Below are 20435 nucleotides of genomic sequence, written 5' to 3'. Positions count from 1 at the left end.
CAAAAATAGTTATTCATTTTTGTACAGATTTGGAGGACTATCTTCCCTGGTTAAATATAGCATTTTTGGGTTAATCTTCTGCCAATCATCTGTATTTCTAACCACGTGACTTGGAAAGTCCAAAGACTACTGTTCAAATGTGACTTATTATTACTATTATAAATAGAATAATTGGGATCGTAGAGTTGAGTTACTCCCATTCCCTTCCCATGGGTATTTCCCTTTTATTCTATCATCTTAGTAGCAGGTAAATTTTATTGTGCACTCTGGTAATTTTTAAGTGGACTTCAGGTTACAGTGTGGAAGGGAGAATGACATATGATTAGACACTTTGGATTATTTTAATACTCTTTTCCCAATGTTCTCTCATCAATGAAACAGTTTTTAGGCATTTTAGGTAGCTTCAACATAGTTATATGTGTCTTGAAGAAGAAAGACTACTTATTTTTTCAAACTACCCAATCAGAACTAGAGGGATATAAAATAAAGTAAGTCTAAAATTAAAACTTAAATTTCATTTTTATTAATTACATGTTCTAGCAATGTATATTGTTGAGCCCAGAGTATGACATTGTGAAATTTTAAATATTCATCAGTCGAGCTATCCCTTACAGTCTGCTTATAACCTGATCAGTATTTATATTATTATCTTTAATGTAGTGCAATAAACAAGCTATCGTGTAATAACATTCTTCATAAAGTAACCAGTGGTTATCATCAGTGTTGTCTGAATTATTCTGATAGGAACTCATTTACTTAATTCATGGGCTTATGGAAGTACAAGGGAGGAGAATTTCTGTAGTTGCAGCAGCGTTTTCCTGAAGATGGGACTAGTAGGTATCCAGAACTCAGAAATGATGTTATGTACATACGTTTTTGTAGTTAAATTATCCCACTGGATAATTGTATCATTTAGCAGTAACCTCAGCAATTCTTCAGTATTGGCAAAGCTATAAAGAGAATTTTACAAAGCAACTTAAGTTTGCATTAAATTGTTCATATTTTGCAGTAGCACTGAACCAGTGGATTAGCATGTTAAAACACATTGTCACTTCTTACTTAGCTGAAAGATGGTAAAGATAGCTCCTCATCAAATTTCTGTAACATCTTAGTTTAATGTTGTTAATAATTTGGCATTTCAGCTTTAGTTTTCTGGCTAAATGCAACATGTTAGGTTAATCTATTGGTCACTTGTACGTGAGGAAATAATTTTGCAGCCACTGTTGAGCAAGCACGTGTGAGAACTGATACAGAATGAAAAGGGAATAGAAGTCAGGGTAAATATTCTTGAAATGGACAGTGAAAATAGCATTAGTATTGAAGAGCTTTATAAGCAGCAGAAGTAAGCCTTTTGGCCTCTTACTAGCCCTATATTTCAGATCCACCCCACCCCCCCACATTAACTCCACGTCCAATAATCTCTGTCCTGAAAAGATTCAGCCATAAGTCCCCATAGCCCACTTTCACAGACTAAGACTAATTGCCCTGGTATAAATAAATGTCTTGTCTCAGTTCTGAATGATTGACCTCTTATTTTAAGACTAAGTTGTGAATATCCTAGCTGAAGAAAACATCAACCTGTTATCTCCTGTGAAGCCCAATTGCCAATACTGGATATCTGAAATAAACATAAAGTGTCAGAGAGATATAGAAGGTCAAATAGCATCAATGGATAGAGAGTGCATTGACCTTACAAATAAATTGTAATGTATGGTCATTGGCCTTAACTATTACCTCTGTCTCACTTTCAACAAGTGCTCCATGAGTTGATGATTATTTTCCTAGAATCAGAGAAAATTATAATCTTTTGGCCCACTGCATTCATACTGAACATCAGCCACCATTTCTATTAATCCTACTATAAATCCATTTGAATTTTGTACACTTCAATGAAATCGCTTTTGGTTATTTTAAACTTTATGGAGCATGGGTCCAGTTTGCTTAGTATATCCTCAAAACAAACCTTCCTTGGAAATTAGTCTGGTTTATCTTTGCTGCAGTCCCTCTGTCACAAGTATATCGTTGACATGAATTGGACTAAATTACTTAGAGAATTCCCTTCTACCTTTTAGAAAATAATATTAACAGCAACATTAAACCATCTCATTGAAAAGTTGAATTCAAGTAAGATTACAAAACTGCTGATCAATACAGTGTGAATAATAAATTTATTGAACATTGCTGCAAGATCATGCTCTTCTGTGTAACCCAAGACAGCAGGTGTGGAAGTAAATTCTTTCGCTTTAATCCTATACTGAACTCCTCGAAAAAAAGCATGAATTTTTACAACTTTCACAGGCTCAGCATGTCCCAAAGCACCTTACAAACAATGACACTGTTTGGAAGCACAGTTAATGATGTGACATTGAAATCTTGTACATAGGATTTGGACACAGCAAATTCTAGCAAATAGCAAAGAGAAAATACTATCAAAGACACTACAATGAACAGTATCTTTGTTAAATTTAATTGGGGCACAATATTGAAACTCTACAGCAGAAATGGCTTCAATCAGTGGATATTTGCTTGTGCTACTTGAGAGGGTTTAAACTGGAAAGGCAAGGGGATGGGAACTCATCCACAGTGGCAATTTGAGTGGAGCTCAGAGATAGGGTAGGTGCAATTACGCTAATAGGATTATACCCAGTAAGTCAAGTCATGTCACTTTTTATTGTCATTTCAACCATAACTGCTGGTACAGCACACACTAAAAGCGAGACAACATTTTTCAGGACCATGGTGCTACATGAAACAGTACAAAACCTACACTGAACTACGTGAAAACAACACAGAAAAAAAATACACTAGACTACAGACCTACCCAGGACTGCATAAAGTGCACAAATCAGTGCAGGCATTACAATAAATAATAAACAAGACAATAGGCACAGTAGAGGGCAGTAAGTTGGTGTCAGTCCAGACTCTGGGTATTGAGGAGTCTGATGGCTTGGGGGAAGAAACTGTTACATAGTCTGGTCGTGAGAGCCTGAATACTCTGGTACCTTTTCCCAGATGGCAGGTGGGAGAAGAGTTTGTATGAGAGGTGAGTGGGGTCCTTCATAACGCTGTTTGCCTTGCAGATGCAGCATGTAGTGTAAATGTCCATTATGGCGGGAAGAGAGACCCCAATGATCTTCTCAGCTGACCTCACTATCCACTGCAGGGTCTTGTGATCCAAGATGGTGCAATTTCCATACCAGGCAGTGATGCAGCTGCTCAGGATGCTCTCAATACAACCCCTGTAGAATGTGATGAGGATGGGGGGTGGGAGATGGAATTGCCTCAGCCTTCGCAGAAAGTAGAGACACTGCTGGGCTTTCTTTGCTATGAAGCTGGTGTTGAGGGACCAGGTGAGATTCTCTGCTAGGTGAACCCCAAGAAATTTGGTGCTCTTAACGATCTCTACTGAGGAGCCGTCTATGTTCAGTAGGGAGTGGTCGCTCCGAGCCCTCTGTTACTACCAAGAGATGGAGTACCTGATATGTAGACAGATCAAGGAAAGGTGCTCAAACAAAAGATTGTCAGAGTGAGAGATTTTTAACTTCCTCAGTATTGTTTAGAACTTACTGAATATAAAAGGTTTACATAGGGCAGGCTTTCTTCAGTGCATCCAGGAGTGGTTCTTGAAACAGTATGTGGAGAGTCCAACTAGAGGAGAAAACATACAGAACTTGATTTTGGGAAATGAGCCAGGCCAGGTGACCAATCTGAACATTTTGGGAATAGTGAGCACAACTCAATATGTTTTGAGATATTTAAGAGTAAGAGTAAAATCAGATCTTACAGAAAGATACTAAATTGTGGTAGGGCAAATTATGGTCAGGATAATGACAAGTCCTTTGGATATTGGGGTCCAAGTCCAAAGCTCCTTGTAAATGGATACACAAGTTGATAGGGTGGTAAAGAAGGCATATTGGCAGGCTTGCTTTATTAGTTGAGGAATTGAGTTCAAGAGTGAAGAAGTTACATTGCAGCTGTATACAACTCCAGTTAGGCCACGTAGGAAGTACTGAATTCAGTTCTGATTGCCCCATTATAAGAAGGTTGTTAAGACTACGGAGAGGGTGCTGAAGAAGTTTATCAAGATGTTGCCTGGATTGGATGGTATGTGCTATTGGGGGAGGTTGGTCAAACTTGAAAGCTACAGAGGCTAAGAAGAGATCTGATTAATGTTTATCAGTTTTGTGAAGCACAGATGGAATAGGCAGTCACTGACTAATGCCTGAGGCATGTATTTAAGGTGAGAGAGATAAATTCAAGCGAGATGCACAGTGCAAGTTGTTTATACAGAGTGGTGGATCCCTGAAGTGCCCTGCCATGAATGATGGTGGATGCAGATATAGAGTCATTCAAGAATGTGCAGGAAATGGAAAGGTATGGATATTCTGTAGGCAGCAAGGAATAAAATTCAAAGTTTGAATTAAAATTTATTATCAGAGTACAGACATGTCACCACATACAACCCTGAGATATTCTTTCTCTGGGCATAGTTAGCAAATCTATGGAATAGTGACTTAAACTGACACACACCCTTTGTAAACTGCGGTCAGGATCACAGATGAGAACTCCCGAGGCGAAGAGAATGGTCTACATTTAATAGTTAGGTTTTCTAAATCTGGGAACAAGACATTGATATTATCCCCAACATCTGTGCACCGACGAAAATTGACTGAAAAGCACGCTCTGCCACCTCTTACCTTACCAGAATTTGAGGTTAGATCCATTCTGAAAATCATAAAACCTTTTGGTCAGATAGCTGCGTCTGGTGTGTTCACTGTTAACCAAGTTTCAATGCAACAAGCAATTAAGATCTGCCTCGTCTACCTCTGATCTTATTTTATAGTGACTGCATATTCGCCAACAAGATACTAGGTAGAGGAGGCCTTATCCCCCTATGCTTCAGCCTGGTTTGAATTCTGCCTCTCCTGCCATGTTTTCGGCCATGGCATTGATCTTTAAAGGCACCGCGTTTAATTGTTCCATATTTAACAGTCAAACGTGAGATCTGAAGATCATTGATGTAATTTCGTAGTCTGTTGTTAAGAGGAAATTTGCATGCTGCAGGTTGCAGCAGAAGTAGTTCAAAAGGAGTATATTTAGGAGGAAAACTGGAACAAATTATTGTAGCCTGCAGAGTCGCTGAAATGTTGGATTAGAAAGTTTGCAATTGTCACCAAGATTGGTAGAGTTGTAGACAGTGTAAAAGTCTGTCAAAAATAAAGCAGGGTATAGATTAGTTACAGGCATAGACGGGGAATCTACAAATGGAGTTTAGTTTCGGCAAGTGTGAGGTGTTGCACTTTGGGAGGTCAGATGAAAGAAGAAAATATGCAGTTAATGGTAGACCCTGTAATAGCATTGAGCCACAGAGGGATCTTGAGATCCAGGTCCATGGTTCACTGAAAGTGACTATGCAAGTGGACAAGATGCTAAAGGAGGCATATTGGTAGGGGTGTTGAGTATAAGAGTAAGGAGGTCATGCTGCACCTACAGCGACTTCAGTAAGACTGCACTTGGGAGTATTGTGTGCAGTCCTGATTGCCCCGTTTTAAGAAGGATGTGGAGAGGGTGTAGAAAAGATTAACCAGGATTCTGCCTGGTTTAAAGGGTATGCGATTTAAGGAAAGGTTGGACAAACATGGGTTGTTCTCAGCATTAGAGGCTGAGGGGTGACCTGACTGAAGTTTTTTAAATTATGAGAGGCATAGCTAAGGTAGACAGTCAGAATCTTTTCCCCAGGGTTGAAATGTCAAACACCATAAAACGTGCTTTTAAATTAGAGGGTGAAAGGTGACATGAGCAGCATGTTTTTGTTTCTACAGTGAATCATGGGTGTTTGGCACAGAATACCAGGAAGCAGGCAACTTGGTGGAGATTGGAGGTTTTGGGTGAATACATAAATATGAAGAGAATGGAGAGATCTAAACAGTACCCAGGAAGAGGACATTTTGTATATATCAGTGTCAAGAACAGCACAATATTGTGGGCCGAATGGGCTCTCCAGTGCTGTACTGTTCTGTGTTCAACAATCAAAAGCATATCAAATAATGAGTTAATGATTCAAGTTGATACTGCTAACTGCCACATGAGAAATAATTCTTCTCAAATAAAATATATTTTATGATTATAAGTATTTTCTCAAGTTTAAATAAATTCAATCTCTACTGCAACTCTTGCTTGGAAGCACACTCACTGGAATCCTGTAGGAACACAAAGGCAACTTTTTATTGGATTAAAAGGTATTTTCCTCAAGACCTTTCAAATAAAATATTCTGTAATTTTTAGAATCATTTGCAACAGGATATAATTTTATATCTTCTCTCATCTATTTATTCTTAAAACAATAATTGCAATAAGCGTCAAGTGTGTGCATGTGTGCATATATAGGTATATATCGTACAACTTGTGTGGGAAAAAAATCTTGTTAACATATTATTTTCAGGAACAAAGAACAGATTCCTGTAATGTGGATGCTCCCTAGAGACAGCAGTAACATACTTTATTGATCTGGTAGCTGAGGATGAATAGCTGTTGAAAGATGAAGTGTTATTGCAAATCACGTCATTAAGAAGATCATTAAACCATGAATAGTTCAATAAGATATGGACAGCATACTCAACAGAAAGTGAACTGACTTTCATTCACTATCTTCCTTTGTTATGTTTTGAACTGTCACAGACAATGTTAAACTGATATTATCACTTACATTTGTAATGATGTCTTTTACCAGGGTGGTGTTCATGGAGTGTTTTTGGAAGACTGAGCAGGTACATAGTAGCTCTGGTCCTGTTAATAATGAACATAAGACTGATAAAATTCATTACCAGCAATGACTGCAGTGAAGGATCTTTAGATAAGAATGTATCCCTGAGAAAGAGTGTCACATGGAATAAATAGAAGTCTGAACTTTGAGTTGCTGCTTTCTGGTGTTATTTACTTAAGATTATTGCCCTCTAGAGGTGATTCAAGAAATGGTATTTTATATTTTTGTGCATTCAGTTACAAAAATGGGCAGTGCTAGTACAACTAACATTTATTCGGCATTCGTATTGGTGCTTGCTAGAATAGTAGTGAGGTACTGTTTAAATTGCTGCTGTGAAGACACTCCCATAGTGCTGTTTGGAATGGTATTGCAGGATTTAGACTCAGTATTGTGAAGGTCTAAATAAGGATAGATGGGGAAGTTGCAGCTGGTGGAATTCCCCTCTGCCTGAAATTCCTGCCTATCTTTGTTTTGTGATTGTAATTTTGAGAGCTGGTATCAGAGTCGCCAGTAAATGTTCATTTTGTTGATGGTACCTGCCGTGTGCTGGTGTGGGAGGAAATGAATGTTTAGAAAGAAAAGATTAAAAGATTTAAATTTCACTTTATTTGTCACATGTACATGGAAACATATAGTGAAATGTGCTATTGGTGTCAAATCAGATCCGAGCTTCCGGCACCAACAGAGCTTGCCCGCAACTCACTAACCCTAACTGTGCCCATCTTTGGAATGTGGGAGAAAACTGGAGCAGCCAGGTTCGAGGAGAACATACAAACTCCTTACGGACAGCAGCGGTAATTGAATCCCGATCAGTGATCACTGGCTAGAACCATAAAGCGATGTACTAACCACTATGTTACCATGTAATGGATTTTTTTTTTGGTAGTGTCAAGCTTCTTTAAAGTTGTTGGAGTTCTGTTCATCCAGGCAACTGGATAGTGTACTGTAGTGCTTCTAACTTGTGCCTTGTATACAGTAGAAAGTCTTTAGTGTATCAGGAGTTGAGACACTTCTGTAGGGCACCACACTTCCGCCCTACTCTTTTGCCATGTTACATAGTGCTTTTGAATTTCTAGTGAATGAAGATGCATTGGATATTAATGGTGCAATAGTTATGTCAAAGGTCAATGTCTTGTTGGGGGTGATCATTGCTGGCATGTGTATCAAGGTAAACTTATTGTCATAGGGGTAAATACCCAAGGTAGAAATGCCTTGAAGGTAGCTTTTTGCAGCAGCAGCATGCTGCATTACAAACAAGCACCAGTTAAATCAAGACAAGTTATGCCCAACTTACATAACAAATAAACTAAAATATAATAACATTAGTGCAAGTTGAGAGGAAAAAGATATAGTTGGAGGTAACGTTAAAGTTTTTGAGATCAATTCAAGAATCTGATGGTAGCGGGTAAGTAGCTGAACCATGAGGTGTGGCTCTTCAGGCTCCTCTACTGTATCTCCTGCCTAGATAGCAACATCGAGGAAGGTTTATGGCCCAGGTGGTGGGATTCTTAATGATGGATGTCGCTTTCCTAAGACAATGCCTCAATGGTGGGAAGAGCTGTACCTATCATGAAACTGAGTCCACCACTCTCTGTCGCCTTTTGTATCCCTGTGTATTGCAGTTTCCGTACTAGTCCATGATCCACCAGCCAAAGTGCTTTCCAGCATACATCTGTACAAGTTACAGTGCTTTGAAAAAGTATTCATCCCCCCACAACTATTTTCAAATTATACTGTCTCATTTTCTAAAGTTAAAACATATCAAAGTAGGATTTCTGAGCTAATCTTCAAATCAAACCCATCAACAAATTACAAAAAATTAAAAACCAAAATTGTGAGGCTGAGAAAGTATTCATCCTGTTGTAATTACTACGCTAAGTTTCCTCAGGGTGTAATAATGTATATTACCAACTCACCCAACTTGTTGATGTAGGAAATCGGAAGAAATTATTCATAAGAATAAATACCCTCTCCTTCTGTGAGGTCTAACAGTATGGTAGATTTTCAACAGACAAAAGAGCTTTCAGGCCAAGTCAGGGAAATGATAATAGAGAAGCACAAATCTGGGGAAGGGTCCAAGCCTTTCTCAAAGGCATCATAAAATAGTGGAAAAAATAAGAAACCACAGCCAAGGTCAGCTGCCCCGCTAAACTTAGTCGCCAGAGACGAATGGCATTTGTAAGGAAGACTACTGTGATGCCAGCAGTCACTCTGAGTGAGCTGCAGAAGACTGTGGCTGCAACTGGAGAGGAAGTTCATGGCTCCACAATCTCTAAGGCTTTCCACAAAAAGCATATTTATGGAAGAGTGCTAAGGAAGAAGTCCTGGCTTTTAAAAAGCAGCATATCCATGCTATGAGGATGCTTTTCAGCAGTAGGAATGGAAATCTGGTCAGGATTAATGGTTGAATTGACTCTATTACTTACATCCTTTTTATGCATGAGGAGTAAGAATCTTTATGTTACGTCTCTGTCTAAATGTGCAATTTATAGTAATTTATAATAAATAGTATGTACAACGGGATAGTCAATATAACATAGAAATACAATTCTATCAGTATGAATTAATCAGTCTGATGTCCTGGTGGAAGAAACTGTCCCAGACCCTGTTGGTCCTGGCTTTTATGCTGCAGTACTGTTTCCTGGATGGTAGCAGCTGGGACAGTTTGTGGTTGGGGTGACTTGGGACCCCAATGATCCTTTGGGCCTTTTCTACACACCTTTCTTTGTAAATGTCTTGAATATTGGGAAGTTCACATCTACAGATGCACTGGGCTGTCTGCACCACTCTCTGTAGAGTCCTGTGATTGAGGGAAGTACAGTTCCCATACCAGACAGTGATGCAGCCAGTCAGGATGCTCTCAATTGTTCCCCTGTAGTAAGTTCTTTGGGGGCCAAAACCAAACTTCTGAGGTGAAAGAGGTGCTGATGTGCCTTTTTCACCACACAGCCGGTTGTACAGACCATGTGAGATCCTTGGTGATGTGTATGCTGAGAAACGTAAAAGCTATTCACCCTCTCAACCCCAGATTAATTGATGTCTATAGGGGTTAGCCCGTATCCATTCCTCCTGTCCTTTGTTTTTGTGACCTTGAGGGAGAAGTTGTTTTCTTGATACCACTGTGTCAGGATGATGACTTCTTCTTTGTAGACTGCCTCATTATTATTTGAGATTAAGCCAATCAATGTAGTATCGTCAGCAAATTTAATTAGCAGATTGGATCTGTGGGTGGCAATACAGTCATTGATATACAGAGAGTAAAAGAGGGAGCTTAGGACACAGCTCTGAGGGGTTCCTGTGGTGAAGGTCAGAGAGGCAGAGGTGAGGGATCCCACTCTTACCACTTGCTGGCGATCTGACAGAAAGTCCAGGATCCAGCTATCCAAGGCCGAGGTCTTTGAGCTTCTTGTCAAGCTTGGAAGGAATTATGGTGTTGAATGCTGAACTGTAGTCTAAGAACAGCATTCTCATATACGCATCCTTTATGTGAAGATAAAGGTGGAAAGACAAATGCCTCTAAATACAGAGATCCCGGATAAAAACTTGCTACCCTCTGCCAGAAAGCTTAAACTGAGGAGGAAGTTCATCTTTCAGCAGGACAACAACCCAAAGCACACTGCCAGAGCAGCCATGGAGTGGCTTCAGATGAAGAAAATTTATGTCCTTTAGTGGCCCAGTCAGAGTCCTAACCTTAACCCGATTGAACATGTCTGGCCAAACCACAAGATTGCTGCCACTGCCACTCCCCAACTAACCTGTCACAGTTTGAGCAATTTTGCGAGGAGGCATGGGCAAACCTTGTTCCATCACATTGTACAAATCTAATCCAAAAAGACTGCTGGCTGTAATAGCTGTGAGAGGCGGTTCAACTAAGGAAAGGGGGATGAATACTACTGAAGTGCTGACATTTCAGTTTTTGAATTTTTAGATTTTCATGCTTTTTAATTTTCCCTGTTTTGAATGCTGTACTGTGAAAAAAGGAGCAAGTGATTCACAAATTAGAATTCTTAGTTCAATGATCAAAATCCCTGGTTGTAACACTCATTTATGTGAACAAAGATAGCTACTCTTAGAAGGCACTGTAGTTCAAGCCTTCATGCCAACTTTCCATAAAAGTGTAAGAAACAGGAGATGCTGATGTACCTTCCTCATGGTTCCATTTATGCACTGGGCCAGATCCTCCAAGATGATGTCACCCAGGAATTTGAAGGATCTCACCCTGTCCACTACTGACCCTTTTATAGAAACTGGTGCCTGTTCGCCAGACTTCCTTTTCCTAACATCCACAATCATTTAGCTGGTTTTGCTAATGTTAAAGCAGATGGGAATCTCAGAACACAGACCAAGAGATTAAAGATATTCTTGAATGCTCCAGTAGACCTTTAGCACACAACCAGGTACCTCGTCCGGGCCTGCCACCTTGCAGGGGTTCATCTTCCTGAAGGATATTCTGACAGCAGCATCACAGACTAAGAGTCATCAGGTGCTGTGGGGACTCATGCAGGTGTGTCATCACACATTATTTACCATTTATCAGACCCTAACTAAATGTCGTCAAGCTGTTACTGCATTTGGACATTGACTATATCTTTTATCAATGAGTTTCAAATAGAATTGAATGCTGTACGCTGAGTCAGAAACCAATTTATTGTCACTGACATATGTCGTGAAATTTGTTGATTGGGCAGCAGGACAATGCAATACATAGTATAAGTTATAATAAGAAACATTTAAGACCATAAGATATTGGAGCAGAATTAGGCTATTCAGCACATCGATTCTGCTCTGCCATTTGATCATGGCTGATCTATTTCCATTCTTTTGTCTTGTCCCTATAACCTTTCATTCCCTGGCTTATCAAGAATCTATCAACCTCCACCTTAAACATAATGACCTGACCTCCACAGCCTCCCATGGCAACGACTTCCACAAAAATTCCTCCTCGTCTCCATTCTAAATGGACATCCCTCTATTCTGAGGTTGTGCCCTCTGGTCCTAGACTCCCCCACTAAAGGAAACATCCTTAACACATCCACTCTATCTAGGCCTTTCAACATTTGATAGGTTTCGAAGAGATTCCCCCCCACCTTCCTAAATTTCAGTGATTACAGGCCCAGAACCATCAAATGCTCCTTATATGATAAGCCTTTCAATCCTGGAATAATGTTTGTGAGCCTCCTGCAAACCCTCTCCAATGTCAGCACATTCTCTCTATGATTAGGTGCCCAAAACTGCTCACAATACTGCAAGTGATGCCACACCAGTACTTTATAAAGCCTCCGCATTCCACCCTTGTTTTTATACTCTAGTCCTCTGACAATAAATGCTAACATTTCATTTGCCTTCTTCACCACTGACTCAATCTGTAAGTTAACCTTTAGGTAATCCTGCACGACGACTCCCATGTCCCTTTGCACCTCAGATTTTTGAATTTTCTCCCCTTTTAGAAAATAGTCTACGCTTTTGTTCCTTCTACTAATGTGCAAGACCATACATTTCCTGACACTGTATTCCATTTTCTCAATGCTTTGCCCATTCTCCTAATCTGTCTTAAATCCTTCAGCAGCCTCCCTGCTTTCTCAGTACTACCTGCCCCTCAACCAATCTTCATATCGTATGCAAACTTGGCCACAAAATCATCAATTCTGTCATCCAAATCATTGGCAAACTATGTAAAAAGAAGTCCCATCACCAACCCCTGCAGAACACCACTAGTGACCGGCAGCCAATCAGAAAGGCTCCCTTTATTCCCACTCCTTGCCTCCTGCCAGTCAGCCAATGTTCTATTCATGCTTATATCTTTTCTGTAATACCAAGAGTTCTTACTCTGCTAGCAGCTTCAGGTGTGGCACCTTGTCAAAGGCCTTCTGAAAATCCAAGTACACAGCACCACTGATTCTCGTTTCTCTATCCTGTTTGTTACTTACTCAAAGAATTCCAACAGATTTGTCAGGCAAGGTTTCCCCTAAGGAAACCATACTGACTTTGCCCCATTTTATCTTGTGCTTCCAAGTAACCCGAAACTTTATCCTTAACATCTTCCCAACCACTGAGTTCAGGCTAACTGGCCTATAATCGCAAGACCCTGCAGTGGATAGTGAGGTCAGCTAAGAAGATCATCAGGGTCTCTCTTCCCGCCATCACGGACATTTACACTACACGCTGCATCCGCAAAGGAAACAGCATTATGAAGGACCCCATGCACCCTTCATACAATCTCTTCTTGATCCTGCCGTCTGGGAAAAGGCGCCGAAGTATTCGGCCTCTCACGACCAGACTATGTAACAATTTCTTCCCCCAAGCTATCAGACTCCTCAATACCCGAAGCCTGGTCTGACACCTTGCTCATTTGTTCTGTTTATTATTTATTGTAATGCCTGCACTGTTTTTGTGCTCTTTATGCAGTCCAGTGTAGGTCTATAGTCTAGTGTAGCTTTCTCTGTGTTTTCTTTTATTACGTAGTTCAGTCTAGTTTTTGTACTGTGTCATGTAACACCATGGTCCTGAAAAATGTCTCATTTTTACTATGTACTGTACCAGCAGTTATGGTCAAAATGACAATAAAAGTGACTTGACTTGACTTGATTTCCTTTCTTCTGCCTCTCTCCTTTCTTGAAGAGTGGAGTGACATTTGCAACTTCCCAGTCCTCTGGAATCATGCCAGAATCTAATGATCCTTGAAAGATCATTACCAATGTCTCCACAATCTTTTCAGTCACCTTTTTCAGAACCTGTAGACCACCTGCACCTTCTCACTAGTAATAGCAACTACACTCAGTTCTGTCCCCCTGATGCTCCTGAACTTCCTGCATACTGCTAATGTCTTCCATTGTGAAAATTGATGCAAGTACTTATTCAGTTTTCCTACTATTTCCTTGTCTATAATACATATAAATTAAATTAATTACTGCATGAAGTGAACAAAATTGTGAGGTAGTGTTCTTGGATTCATGGACTGATGGTGGAGGGGAAGAAGCTGTCCTAAAAAATGGAGTGAATATCTTCAGGCTCCTGCATTTCCTCTTTGCTGATAGTAATGAGAAGCGATCAACAAACCTCGCTATGTCTGAACTTGTGATGAAAGGAAAGGCATTGATTAAGCGACTGTCCATGGTGAGTCCTGAGAAATTATTCTAAGCAATTCCTACAGTATATGTACCAGGACTGGAAGAGCTGACCTCCAACAACCACAACAATCTTTCTTTGTGCATGGCACAACTGGCTGGATAGTATGGTAATACACTGGTGTGTCTAATCATCCTGCAGTGATCTGATCTCGGATGCTGTATGGGTGAAGTTTGCATGTTCTTTCTGTGACCTCATTGCTTCCCTTTCGTGCTCCAATTTCCCCTACATCCCAAAGACATGCAGATTGATAAATCAGGTGGCCATCGTAAATTACCCTCGTGTATATGAAAGGTTGAATCAGGGAGACATTGATGCTAATACATGGGGAATCAGTTGCAGTCAAAATCACTAACGGAATGGGATTGCTCCTTCAGTCAGTGTAGGCTGAAGTGGCCTCCTGCTGTGTTATGAGAAACTATAGTAACATTATGTTAACTTCTCATTTAATGCCGGACATTTAAATCTAAAGCAGTGTTATACAGCACAAAAAGCAGGTCGTGCAGGCCAATTTCTGTGTCATCTTCAGACTTACTAAGCATGCCATCTACAACCTCATACAAATCATTAGAATACAGTATATGCAAACAGCAGTAGCCCCAGCATTGATCACTGCAGCATACCACTCCAGTCTGAACAATTAACTGCCTGTACCCTTCCACCAAGCCAGTTCTATATCCATTTAGCTAACTCATCCTGGATGCAATTTGATCTCACCTTCTAAGCCAACCTACCATAGCCAAAGTCTATCTACTGCTCTGCCCTCATCAGCCCTCTTGATTACCTCTTCAAAAAACTCAATAAAGTTTGTGATGCACTATTTTCCATGCACAAAGCCATGCTTATTTGATTTAATTGGCCCATGTCTTTGCAAATAATAGATACACCCTGTTTCTCAAAATCCCTTCCGGAAACTCTCACCACCACTGATGTTCAGCTCACTGCCTGTCATTCCCCGGATTGTCCTTGCACACTTTCGTATATAAAGCCTTCCAGTACCTTACCCATGCCTAAGAAAGACAAAATTTTTTGCCGGATCTCTGTGTTCTAGGATATACTTGGTTAGACAATGGAGATTCATCCACCTTTCTATGCCTCAACACTATTAGCTTTTGTATTGCTAATGGTTCAGAACATCGTTGTTCTCTTTCCCAAACTTCTAGCTTTCATGACTCGCCATGGTATGCCCCACAGCTGTCTATGACTCATCTGCAAACTTCCTCTTCATAGAACCTATATCATCAAAGTTGACTTTTCAACTTGGATTTCTGGTTAATGGAACACATTGGGACCAGTATTTTTCGACCCATTTAAGCAGTTGCCCAATTAGTCGAAGTTTCATGAAAGGTTAAAAAGGTATAAAAACTGAGTAACAAATTATGGATTTAAATGAAATGAAATTCAGGGCAACTTAGAACACTACCTATAGTACTACAGTGTAATAAAGCTATGTATTCGTTTCTAATATTTACCCATGGAGGAATTTGTTCAGTGTAGCATAGACACCTAGTGTAGATAATGTACTGCCTTCATACAATGTTGTTGATGACTGCAGACTCCAAATCTTCTTTTTCATGATGACTGTCAATACCTTCAAATTCTTCATAGTTTCTAACTTGTTGAAGTAGTGAAGTTGTTGTATTTTCATTTCTGGCTGTTTCTAACAAAATTCTTGAAACTGTGGTGAGCAAAACAGGTCAGAATTGTCTTACTGTTTATTTCTTGCCATTTATTAGAGACAAAAATTGCTGCTTTTTGAACGCAGACACACGCAACCGATGCTGTTTAAAAGCCGTTCGCTCGAAGCACAGTGTAGTGTCTAATGGCCATGCGACTGACACGAGTTAGAAAGTGTTTGGCAACAGTTCCTGCCCAATTTAGTGGCATAGTGTCCTGTTTATCATTTATTGTAATGCCTGCACAGTTTTGTGCACTTTATGCAGTCCTGGGTAGGTCTGTAGTCTAGTGTAGTTTTTTTTTCTGTGTTGTTTTTTACATAATTCAGTCTAGTTTTTGTACTGTGTCATGTAACACCATGGTCCTGTAATAGCGTTGTCTCATTTTTACTATGTACTGTACTAGCAGTTATGGTCGAAATGACAATAAAAGTGACTTGACTTGACAAATAAACAAAGGGAATCCCAGCTATTTTCTCGACTAGTTTTTATTCTTTAAGAGTTGTCCCAAATAAGTAGCTGCCCCAATTAACCAATGGCCCAATTAACTGGAATCCACTGTATTACAGATGACAGAAGACCCAATAACAAACCCAGTGTATAACACTTCTTTTGGATTTCCTGAGGGTTTTTTCTGGGTGACAGATAATAACGAATGTCATGCTACAGGAATTAGTGTTTGAGCCCCAAGTACTTATAACAATTTGACTGAGGGAATTGCATGGAACATTTCCAAGTTTATTGACTGAAAATAAAGAAATAGTAATAATAAATAAATAAGCAATAACTATCGAGAACATGAGATGAAGAGTCCTTGAAAGTGAGTCCATAGGTTGTGGGAGCAATTCAGTGATGGGGTGAGTGAAATTATCCCCACTAGTTCAAGAGCCTGATGGTTGAGGGGTAATAACTGTTCCTGAACCTGGTGGTGTGGGTCCTAAACCTCCTGTACCTTCTTCCTGCTGGCAGCAGTGAAAAGAGAGCATGGGCTGGGTGTGGGGTTCCCTGATGATAGTTGCGCTTTCCCGCAACAGTGCTCCTTGAAGGTGTGCTCAGTGGTGAGGAGAGCTTTACCTGTGATGGCCTGGGCCATATCCATGGCATTTTCTAGGTTTTTCCGTTCAAGGGCATTGGTGTTTCCATACTGGCTGAGATGCAGCCAGTCAGTACACTGTCCACCACACATCTATAGAAGTTTGTCAAAGCTTTTTGCATCATGCTGAATCTTCACAAAAATCTAAGGAAGTAGAGGCTCTGCCATTCTCTTTTGCAATTGTAATTATGTGCTGGGCCCAGGACAGGTCCTCTGAAATAATAACACCGAGGAATTTAAAGTTGCTGACCCTCTCCACCTCTGATCCCCCGATGAGGACTGGCTCATGGATCTCTGGTATCCTCCTCCTGAAGTCAATTTCCAGTTTCTTTGTCTTACTAATTTTGAGTGAGAGGCTGCTGTTGTGGCACAACTCAGCCAGGTTTTCAATCTCTCTCCTATATGCTAATTCATCACCACCTTGGATTCAGCCCATGACAATGGTGTCATCAGCAAACTTAAATATGGCATCAGAGCAGGGGGCTAAGCACGCAGCCTTGTGGTACACCTGTGCTACTGGAGAATGTGGAGGAGATGTTGTTGCCAATCGGAATTGACTGATGTGAGGATCCAATTGCAAAACGAGATATTGAGGCCAAGGTCTTAAAGCTTACTGATTAGTTTTGAGGGGATTATAGTATTGAATGCCAACCTGTAATCAATAAGGAACATACTGATGAATGAGGATTCATCCTCAGGATTGAGTGAAAAGCCAATGAAATGAAATCTCTGCACACCTATTGTGCTGGTAGGCAAATTAGAGCAGAACCAAGTCACTTTTGAGGCAGGAGTTGATATGTTTCATCACCAACCTATCATAACACTTCATCGCAATGGATGTAAGTGCCACTGGATGATAGTTATTGAGGCAGGTTTCTACATTCTTCGTATGCACCAGTATAATTGAAGCCTGCTTGAAGCAGGTGGGTACCTCAGATGGCTGAAGTGAGACATTAAAGATAGTTCTGACAGTTCAGAGGAGATTGGGTTGATTAGGCATGTGTTCACTGAAGTACAAAAAACAGGAGGAGAATCTCTCAGAAAACTTGAAACTAGACACAGACTAAATGTAGGGGGGAAGGTTCCATTTGGCTGGGGAGCACAGACATGGGGGGGGGGGGGGTTGTAAGTCTCACTGGATAGTGCATGCTGTTTAGAATTGGGTTACGGAGAAATTTCATTCCACAGCTAGAAAGGCCAATGCTGCACTCTACCAGCTGATGTAATTCTGGCATCCTGAGGCACTTCCACCAAGACAGGTGCAGGGTGATCTTATGCTTCACTTCTGATGAAAGATTACCAGGCTGTTTTATATCTTTCCACAGGAGCTGTATTATTTGTTTTTTATTATTTCAGATTTCTAACAACTGCTTTCTTATGTATCATGTTCTAGAACTTTTCTTCCTCTCTCATCTCTTCTCTTTATTCATACCTCCTCTGGGCAGATCAGCTGTAATTAAAGAGTCTTCACCATCCTCTCTCAGTGGGCACACCTCCACCCTATCAAAGACATTCCCAAAAATACTCTACAGCTTAAGAGATGTTTGATTTCCAGTTCTGTTGAAAGATCATCAAGCAAACATTAATTCTGTTTATCTCTTCACACTAGCTGCCTGACCTGCTCACTACCTCCAGCACTCTCTGTTTGATTTCAGATTCCAACATGATATATTTCTTTTGCTTCATGAATATAAAGCACTCAAAAGGAAGGAACATCTCATTTTTAAATCGGATATGAATTTTAAAGCATTCCCTTTAGTTGATGACATGAGGAATGTGATCCAGAAGAGTGCAACAACTGGCATGCTCATTATCAGAGGAATATGTAACTCACCTTTTCATGTTTGAGATTGTAGAGACACAGCAGTGGTGATATTGAGGAAACTATACTGATTTAGGATATACAATGCAATTCTTTTAGCTTCTACTTTTGTTTCTTTCTAAATTTTACAATGAATATTAGCAGTTTTGATGTTCATTTTCCCTCAGTCATTATCCAGTTATAATCCTGAGACAGGATTGAATTAAGCGATTTTCAATGTGTACTGCTTCACATTAATCCTTTCTTTTATTGCAGTTTCCCTGTGTCCCAGGTTTATTGGAAGCATTGCTGGAAAAGATAGCAGAGAAAGAGAAGCTAAATGAAGAATATGCTTTGCTCCAAAAGGAAGACTGTTAATGGGTTTTGCCTTTTCATCAACAAGTGGCAATGTACTGTAGCAGATGGGTTACAACAGAATATAATGGTGGTGTATTAATAAAATGAGACTCACTTTGTTATTGTCTACAGTGTCCGATCCTGTGATTATAGAAAATAAAATGAAAGTGGAAACATTTTTCATTAGAATATGTATTTTTCTTTCCCTGAATTCCAGGGATATAATTCAATAAATTACTTACTCCGCAGCGCTTGCTTAAAAAAACATTTATTACATTTGATATTAATATTAAATAATTAATATTTAGAATATTTTTGATGAAACTTAAACATTGATTGTTTCATATATTTAAGTTCTGAGTTGAGGAGGAATTCCTTCTGAACTGCTCATTGAATGTCTTTTTTAAAATTTACTATTTGTAAATATAATTTATTTTGAAATGTAATCAAACTAACAGTGCAGTTGTCAATATTCTATCACAGATTTTATTATAAAATAATTCAGTGTCATTGTGTCTTTTTTAAGAAAATATAATTCAATATGGTGTGTAGTAGTAGTGGCTCCTGGCCCCCATACCCACTTCACAGCATGGGCAGAACCCGACCTGCGTACCCAAAGACCTGAAAAACTGTAAGTTCGTTTTTGTACGACGGGGCGGACATCGGGCACCACTACAGCGACCCTACGAGGGGCCGTTTACAGTGATCAGAAACAACGGGTCCACATTCGTGCTGGACACTGGGGGGAAAGAGGAGGTTTTCACGGTGGACCAACTCAAACCGGCCCATGTTGACGGCGCAGCTGGTTGAGATTCAGGCACCGTGGCACAGAGGCCGACCCCCCCCAAACAGAGTACAACCCAGACTGTGGACATTGGGGGGTGTATTGCCGGTTCTGGGGGTGGGGGGGGGGTTATGTGGCGACCCACTTCCCAGTGCACTTGAACCGGCTCACAAAGTGGCGCGCGCCGGCATTGAGGCCGGTCCCAAAGAGGGCGCCAAGCCTGCTTCACCAGCAAGGGGAAAAGCCCGCGCGCAGGACAGGACTGTGAATACGCACCCCCTACAGTATTCCCGCCCAGGGAGGGCGGGATCTGGAAGGCTTTAAAGTGAGGCCGCAAAGTTTGAATAAACCTCTTTTGCAACTGCAGCTCATCGACTCCGTGTCGTTATTGCAGCGCTGCGTGTAGCACACTGCTCCATTAATACATTTAATTAGTTTCTTACTTTATAATCTAAATGATTTAATTTATTAATACTGAAAGATTATTTGAATGTTCCAGATTTTTTATGTAATTATGAATTTGTACACCTGTGAAATTGTTTTCACATCCCATTCTTCCAGTGGTGAATAATCAGGAAATAGAACTTTCATGCTTCAAAAACTTTCATGCATATGTATTTCCCTGTGATGGGATCGTATCAACATAAAAATTATCTTATAAAGTAACACAAGTTATTTTTTCTTGCAAATACAACCAACTAATAAATTATCATTACAGAACCCTACCTACTTGGATAGTTAAGGATGCATTTTTGAAGGCGTCCCAAGCACGTCAACTCTAGCATTTTTACCCAGGTCGGAAATTAATGAATTTAGGTCCCAGTCCATAGATGAGC

The 20435-nt window shown here is 40.2% G+C and overlaps 1 protein-coding gene across 6 annotated transcripts in view; it reads left to right on the top strand.

Annotated features, from left to right (window-relative positions):
• The window catches only part of cntln (centlein, centrosomal protein), a 540355-nt gene extending 521364 nt beyond the window's left edge, over nucleotides 1-18991 (top strand). For all 6 annotated transcript variants that reach the window (XM_073048674.1, XM_073048672.1, XM_073048671.1 and 3 more), the window contains one exon: nucleotides 18735-18991. In XM_073048674.1, coding sequence (XP_072904775.1) covers nucleotides 18735-18836 — 102 coding nt within the window. In that variant the 3' untranslated portion in view covers nucleotides 18837-18991. The remainder of the gene's footprint in view (nucleotides 1-18734) is intronic.
• The last annotated feature ends 1444 nt before the right edge of the window (nucleotides 18992-20435 follow it).

Source organism: Hemitrygon akajei, chromosome 6 (assembly GCF_048418815.1).
Source record: "Hemitrygon akajei chromosome 6, sHemAka1.3, whole genome shotgun sequence".
Taxonomy (NCBI): domain Eukaryota; kingdom Metazoa; phylum Chordata; class Chondrichthyes; order Myliobatiformes; family Dasyatidae; genus Hemitrygon; species Hemitrygon akajei.
Note: the sequence above shows the minus strand (reverse complement) of the source record. Positions and strands in the feature narration are given on the sequence as shown.